At 39.7% G+C, this 8,177-nt stretch overlaps 1 protein-coding gene across 1 annotated transcript; it reads left to right on the top strand.

Annotated features, from left to right (window-relative positions):
• Positions 1-724: 724 nt before the first annotated feature.
• LOC103033219 (complement C1q-like protein 4) lies at positions 725-4,959 on the top strand. Its single transcript, XM_007253262.4, has 4 exons — positions 725-977; positions 2,408-2,509; positions 4,070-4,204; positions 4,300-4,959. Exons 1-4 carry the CDS (start codon positions 734-736, stop codon positions 4,578-4,580), a joined length of 762 nt encoding a protein of 253 aa, XP_007253324.4. The 5' UTR covers positions 725-733; the 3' UTR covers positions 4,581-4,959.
• Positions 4,960-8,177: the final 3,218 nt, after the last annotated feature.

The following is an 8,177-nucleotide window of genomic DNA, read 5'->3' as shown; positions in this document are numbered from 1 at the left end:
ATTGAACCTTCACACTCTGCTCTTACTGGTGCAATGTGCAATTAATGAAGATTGGCCACCAGGCTGCTCCAATTTAGCCATGAAACCTCCCACACTAAAATGACAGGTGTTTCAGTTTCATTGTCCAAGTAAAGTACGTAAGTGAATGTGGCAGTTTTTCAGTTTAAAAGTCCCAGCAAATGGAAACCCAGGCATGCTTGGTTGATTCCTTTACATCTTTCTTTTGCTAGTTTTGTATTAGGCCTTCAGTCTAGCTCCTGAAGTCCTAATCAACCTATCTAAAAGCTGATTGGACAATTTTCCTAATGTGGTTTTAAGATCTTAAAGCAAAATATTGATGAAATTTCCTGGAAATATAACCTGAAATGTGTATCGTTTTAACCCCAAGTCAACCCCAAGTGTTTTTTAGTCTAAAGCAGAAATAAAGGGAGTTTAGGCGGGGGCTGTAGATTTAAGAACATGTTGTTGTTGTGGAATGAGGACTTGATGTGCACAAGTTATCTAAATATCTATCACAGCTGCCTGGAAATGCCTTAATGATTAACGAAGGCCAAACTACCATCTGAGAAGGGTTAATAAATTATGGTTAATCATTCTCAGACAGGATGTTAAAAGTTTAGCTCAATGGAATCCTTTTAAAGGCTTTCCTAGAAGTGATTATAATATTTACACAAGCTGAACTATAAAACATGCAGTTAATTAACAACAGAACACAGCTCAGCTAGACTATATAATGAACGATGATGCAGAGAGTCTTCCAGGCTTCACCATGAGAACACTGATCTTCATCGCTTTCTCGCTCTACCACTTCACTGTGGCGCAGGTTGATGATGGCGGCTCCACCGGGTCACAGGGGGTCCACTCTGAGTATTCAGAGCATTATTGCAGCCCCAAAATCCTGTCGGAGCTCAAAGAACTGAAGAGCTTAGCAGCAGAGCAGAAGACTGCTTTAGAGGAACTGAAGAAACAAGCAGCAGGTAAGTAGAGATGCAAGAGTTAGATTTAATGTAGCCTAATTGCGCATCTGGTTTAAATATATATATATATATATATATATATATATATATATATATATATATATATATATATATATATATATATATATATTATAAGGTGGAAAAGTGGTTCATAAGTGTCACTTTGGTGTAGTTACTGCACTATGGAACTTGGTGGAGCTGCACGAGACCTTGAGTCTATATATTTCTTGAGTTGACAATATACATTTACATTTCAAAATGTATTCAATATTTTTTTATAATACTTTATTTAATAATAAAACCAATGTATACACAATTTTAATTTACCACAGTTACATAGTGAGTTTCAGTTTCAAATGCATCCTCAACTCGCACATACAAATAACACTTGAAAATACCATTTTTTTACACCCAGTATCTTTCTTTTTATTGAATTAACACTGACCTACAGTAATTGAGGCAAGTGAGACCTACGGCTCTTTTTTATGTTGTTCTTGGCTCATTTGTGACCTCCTAGATGAGTTGGCCATGCCCTTTTGGAGTAATTTCAGAAGGCTGGTTGCTACATATAATAATATTGTGTGGTCAATTAAAAAAAAAAAAACATTTTTTAAACTCGTAACTCAGGAAGTGAACGCACACAACTTCCAATGTACCTGTACTACTTCTACCTATGCAAATGGCAATAAAGTAAAGTAAGTAAGTAAGAAAGTAAATGTGGCATCAAATGGAAACCCAGGCATGCTTGGTTGATTCCATCTCTACTTGTATTAGGCCTTCAGTCTAGATCCTGAAGTAAAACAATTGTGAATAATTTCCATAGCTTGGTTCTGCTGAATTACAATCATAAAAAATGTTGTTTTTTTCATTTCCATATGTTAGTACGCCCTTTTTGATGACCTATAAGGCTCTGAAGGTTTGGTTGTTATCATTCACATTATTTTAGGTCTCCAGTATAATTGATGACCTCCTAGATGAGTTGTCCATGCCCATTTGAAATAATTTCGGTTGGCCAGCCACTCCTGGGAAGGTTCACTAGATTATACATGCTTGATTACTGCCAGACCTGTAAAATCTGATGCTTATTTAAATCACTTCTTTGAGAGCTTGAGCTTTAAGGAGAATAAGGGCAGTCTTACATTCTTTTATATAAGCTGATTGCATCAGGCTGTTGACTTCAGACTTGTTCATGGGACTTAATTTGTGCAATTGACTGAGATTTGATTGAGCGCTCACTCCAACACTCAATGACAAAGATCGAAAAACTGTCCTGGGGTGGGAAAGCCTCTTGCCCTGCTGCCATGTGTCTTTCCCAGTGTGGCTCATGAGGTCAATGCTCTTCTCTTTATATCCAAATGTAAAGTTACAATTTAACAGAGAAACTTTTTTTTCTGTGAAGACATCAATGCAGTTCCTGTTTTGTGTTGCAGGAAATCAGTGCAGCACTGAAATTCAGTCGGAGCTGAAGGAGCTGAAAACCACGGTGGCAGAGCAGAAGGTTAAGCTGGAAGAACTTCAGAAAGAGATAGCAGGTAAGAAGGAGCCTATTAACCTTTCAAATACTGTAGAAAATACATCCAGATAGCATGAATGTATGAAGTATGAATGGTACCACGAGTTGAGCTTCTGCATCGGCCATGCGGAATCGGGCCAGTTGTGGTCTATACTCAGCAACTGGGGTGTTGGCACAAATGGCTTGGGCCTAGTGTTGTACTATGATATTAGAACTCAACCCACATGTAAGCCAAGAATTTAGGCCAAAAATGAGTCTAGATTTTTATTGGAGTAGGGTCAATGTCATAAAAATGGCACAAGTGTTTTTTGCCACCTTGGCAGTTATTAAAAATAAAATGTATGTATTGCTATGGAAACATTCATCATCAAGAGAATTAATGAGTTCATATTATTGGATGATCCCCACTCTAGCTTAACCCTGAACTCCCCAACTACTCCTAAAAGTATGGGATGGAGCACCATCATTTCAGAGAACAGAGCTCAATGCTGGTGGCTAGTGACCCACACCTGGCATTAGGGCATGGCACCAATAGATTCATCAATTGGGTTTATCTGTTCCATAGAGTCCTATTTTATTGTCAATGCTTTACATACCAACGGGGACTTGACAGCAATGTGTACAAATTAAAGCAGCTAAATGATCTTACAGTTGCAAGAAAAGTATGTGAACCCTTTGGGATTATACTTGGATTTCTGCATTAATTGGTCATTAAATGTGTTCTGATCTTTATCTAAGTCACACCAATAGACAAACACAGTCTGCTTAAACTAATACCACACAAAACCTTTGGATTTAATAACTGGTTAACCCTCCTTTGGCAGCAAAAACCTACACAAACGTTTCCTGTAGCTGCAGATCAGACCTGCACAACAGTCCGGAGGAATTTTGGATCATTCCTCCTCACAAAACTGTTTCATTTCAGCAATATTCTTGGGATATCTGGTGTGAATCGCTCTCTTGAGGTTATGATGCCACAGCATCTCAATTGGGATAAGCTCAGGGCTCTCCAGAAGTCGTATTTTCTTCTGTTGAAGCCGTTCATTCGGTTGTTAATTAACTTCTATGTTTTGGTCGTTGTTCTGTTGCATCATCCATCCTCTGTTGATCTTCAGTAAGTTTTCCTGCAAAATGTCTTGGTAAACTTCATTTTTCGTTGACGACGGCAATCACATCAAGCAATGCTTCTTAAGAACAGCAAACTCAAAACTGGTGTGTGTGTGTTTTTTATAGGGCAGGACAGCTTTAACCAACACATCCAATGACATCACATCCTGGCTCCAATTAGCTGTTAGAAAAGTCATTACCCTTGGGGTTCACATACTTTTTCCCCCTCACTGTGAAGGTTAACATGTTGAGTTCAATACAATCATGCAAACATAATCATTTTTTGTGTGGTTTTAGTTTAAGCAGACTGTGTTTGTCTATTGTTGTGACTTAGATGAAGCTCAAAACACATTTAATGACCAATTTATGCAGAAATCCAAGTCATCCCAAAGGGTTCAGATACTTTTTCTTGCAACTGTATTAAGAGATGTGTCTACAAAATGCTAATCAACACTCTTGTTGTCTTCTGCAGATAAACCTAATGTGGCGTTCTCAGCTTCACTCTTTGGTGAGGGAGGTCAAACGCTTGGAGGGTACAATTCTGAGGTTGTTCTGAAATTCCAGAAAGTCTTTGTGAACATTGGGCATGCATACAACCCGTCTACTGGTACAGCACCATTATTTTCTATATTTATTAATAAAACCTTAGATTTTGTGTCACATTTGTGTTCATTTGTACTTTATGTTTGTGTTTGTCTTTAGGAATGTTTACAGCACCAGTGAGAGGGGTGTACTACTTTGGCTTCTCTGCTTTCGCTAATGGCAAAAACGCTATGGGCGTACATCTGCGCAAAAACGGACAGAACATAGTGGCCGCGTACGATTACAACAACAGCCATAAAGATGTCAATGGAGCTAACAGGGCCATTCTTCTGTTGGAAAAGGGAGACCAAGTGAATATTGGTCTTTGGTCTGGACTGAGCATTTTTGACAGTTACAATAGTGTCAGCACCTTCTCTGGATTCTTGCTCTTCAAAATGTAATACAACTAATTTGGCAACACTTGAAGGGAAAATTAATTCATGGTATGTACAACAAAATGTCTGAACTAATTCTGATACATCAGCTCACAGACGCCTTGTGCTGATCGACATCACCCTAGGAGTGATGAGGGGAAAGAGCGCCATCTACCCACTCGAGAGAGCAAGATCAATTTTGCTCTCTCAGGGCTCCGGCAGCTGATGGCAAGCTGCATGACTGGGATTCGAACCAGCGATTTTCCGATCATAGTAACAGGGTTGTAGACCACAGGACCAGTCGGCGCCTGTCAATTAATTATTAATTGCAACTAGTTAAAATATTAATAATAATTTTTAGTCAGTTTTTACACTGTCTCAATTAAATATTTAAATTGAGTATTCAGTCGGTGGTATATCTGTGTTTTCCATTGTCAAGATAGCAATACTTCAGAAATGTACCCATTGGCATAGATATATTCACAAGCACTGTCACTATTTAAATGGTGCAGGCCCAAGGCATTAAAATATACTGTTGGTGGGGTGTAAGATAGCAATAGGTATTATGAGACTCTTTGCTCAGGGTGTAAGATAGGGCTCTTAGAGTCCATAAAATAATAGAAGCCTTTGCCATATATTTTAAATAAATGACTAAGCACTCTTAGTAATTCGCCCCGAAAAAGAGCAAACTTCAGTAAAAAGGTTTATTTTCTGGTGCTTTATGAATCTATAGCTACCCAAGACGCAGCTCAGCTCAGCAGAATGATGCTAATAGGCCAGGAGAGCCACTCTTTTGCTAATGCTGAACTGACCCAGCCCATTAAGAGTGTATTCATGTGTGACAGCGCTGCCATGCACCTTCATTGCACTTTGATATTACAATGAATCTTCATTAAACACAGCTCACCTGCTGAAAATAATCCCTGCACACAGGGTTAGATCAGGCCATGTGGACTTGTTCCACTTTCTTACAAATAAGAAATGAATTAGCCTCAATATTAAGCCACTTTTTCTTCAGTAATATGTCCCACACCACTGAGCAGACCTGCTTTATTACAGAAATACACATTTTTGCTGGCTGCCATTGAGTTTTAACATACAGGGGTTTGGACAATGAAACTGAATCACCTGGTTTTAGACCACAATAATTTATTGTGGTGACGGACAATTCTGGTGGAAACAGCAGAGTTGAGGTGCACATTGAATTCTGCCGTGATTTGATCAGCCGTGGTTTTATGTTTTTTGGATACAATCCGGGTTAGCACCCGAACACCCCTTTCAGACAGCTTCCTCTTACAGCGTCCACAGTTAGTCCTGTTGGATGTAGTTGGTCCTTCTTGGTGGTATGCTGACATTACCCTGGATCTCGAGGCTCTTGATACATCACAAATACTTGTTGTCTTGGTCACAGATGCACCAGCAAGACGTGCACCAACAATTTGTCCTCTTTTGAACTCTGGGATGTCACGCATAATGTTGCATAAAGTCTGCATTGCAATATTTTGAGCAGAACTGTGCTCTTACCCTGCAAATTGAACCTTCACACTCTGTTCTTACTGGTGCAATGTGCAATTAACGAAGATTGACCACCAGGCTGCTCCAATTTAGCCATGAAACCTCCCACACTAAAATGACAGGTGTTTCAGTTTCATTGTCTAACCCCTCTATGTAGATGTTGTTGGTGTGGTGGAGTGGATAACACCACTGCTTACCAGTGAGCTACCATGTGTACACTGAATGCTGCGCTACACCAATAAGAGTCCTTGGGCAAGACTCCTAACACTACATTGGTCCACCTCTTTAACAGGAATGTAATGTAATGTAAATATAGAGATTTTAAATACTGTATGCCTTTAATTGAGGCACTGTCCACATGGATCCTGATATGTTTCGTTTTAATATCTGTGTTTTGACCCACTGCCCACACAAAAAAAAAAAAAACTTTTTGGTCAAAAAAATACTGTACATAATTGAGTGCAATGAAAATGTTGACATCATTTTATGAAAATCCCTGAATCATAAACAACTCCTTGTTTCCATTACAGTAAATAACATAAAGCATAACAATACAATTTCAGATTTATTTGTATGAATGAGAAAACACAGTGTTTAAAAACTCCAGCAGCATTGCTGAATAAAAGGCCTACAATACAATATTACAATTGTATTGTTACAATATATCTCATTGGGCCACATATTAACCCCATCAGCCAATCAGGGGCTGCGCAGTGAGAGATTAAGGGAGACTTAAATGATATGCTCCTCCATTTTTCTCAGTTCAGCTTTGCTTTGATTTTTCCCTTTGTTCAATTGTGGACTTTGGTGATTCAAGTTCGAGTGTGTGATATTTTTTTTTATTTTTTTTTTTTACCTGATACTAGGTTTATTTCCACAGTTACTACTACTACCTAGCCTCAGTAGTTTAGTTTGGAGATAAACTTTGAGTGTTAGTGATAGTAGGCTATGTTATAAAAAAGTTCTAAGTTCTGCTTTCTGTTTAAAATCAAGAATATTCCACACATCACAGTTTCTTCAGTTTTCAATATTTTTATTCTAAAATAATAATAAAAAAAACGTGCCAATCAAAACCTTTATTTCTCATCAAAGCCAATTCAAAGATGTCTCCTACAGCTTTACTAAGATCCAGGTCCAAGCCACTTTTGAGTAAGCTATCCAGCGACAGGGGCAAGGAAAAACCCCCTCAGTCCTGCTGAAAACCCTCCATCTGCAGATCCAGAGATCCAGCCACAGTTCTAGACCAGCAGTTTCAGAGCTGCAGTTTTTTTAAGCTCCACCCCCTTATCTCCAAGGGGCAACCTCAGTAGCGGCATGCTCCACCCCCTTATCTTCAAGGGTCAACCGCGGCAGGGCCCTACCTCCATGTCTCCTAGGGTCTCCTAGGGCAACCGCAGCAGCACCAGGCTCCACCAAAATGTCTCCTAGGGCAACCATGGCAGCGCCAGACTCCACCCCTTATGTCTCCTAGGGCAACTATGGCAGCGCCAGACTCCACCCCCTTTCTTTCTATCAACTTAAATCTTTCTTGCCCATTTATCACCTGTTTCAGGCTCCACCCCTCATATCTCCTAGGGCAATAGCTGCAGCACCAGGCTCCACCCCCGTGTCTTTTAAGGCAACCGCAGCTGTGCCAGGCTCCACCCCTGTGTCTCCTAGGGCAACCACAGCAGTGCCAGGCTCCACCCTCTTTCTTTCTATCAACTTCAAACTTCTGCCCATCTATAGCCTGTTTCAGAAAGACTTATTATAAAAAGGGACTGGTCTGGACTAACTTTACTCTGAATCTAACTGCTGCCCCATATAAGCCAAAATACAGCTTGTTTAGCTAGTCTACCAGGCCTTAATAACATTAATTAAGGGTCTAAATAGCTCCTCTAAAACTATAATACATCATGAAACTGTTGGTCTAGAGCTGCGTCTGGTTCTCCGGCTCTGCAGATGGATGAGGCTGTTTTTTTTCAGCAAGGGAGATCATGAGGAGGAAACCTTGAGAGGAACCCGACTCAAAAGTGGAACCCATCCTCCTCTGGTTGACACGGGATAGAACAAATAAAAAAAGAAGAAAGCTAGGTCAGATTCAAGGAGAGAGGCGAGAGGTGAAAATCT

This window comes from Astyanax mexicanus, chromosome 11 (genome assembly GCF_023375975.1).
Source record: "Astyanax mexicanus isolate ESR-SI-001 chromosome 11, AstMex3_surface, whole genome shotgun sequence".
Lineage (NCBI taxonomy): Eukaryota > Metazoa > Chordata > Actinopteri > Characiformes > Acestrorhamphidae > Astyanax > Astyanax mexicanus.
Note: the sequence above shows the minus strand (reverse complement) of the source record. Positions and strands in the feature narration are given on the sequence as shown.

Coding starts and splice junctions, on each gene's coding strand:
- LOC103033219 (XM_007253262.4), top strand. CDS start 734: ATGAACGATGATGCAGAGAGTCTTCCAGGCTTCACCATGAGAACACTG. Junction 978..2,407: donor ACTGAAGAAACAAGCAGCAG/GTAAGTAGAGAT, acceptor TTTGTGTTGCAG/GAAATCAGTGCAGCACTGAA. Junction 2,510..4,069: donor ACTTCAGAAAGAGATAGCAG/GTAAGAAGGAGC, acceptor TGTCTTCTGCAG/ATAAACCTAATGTGGCGTTC.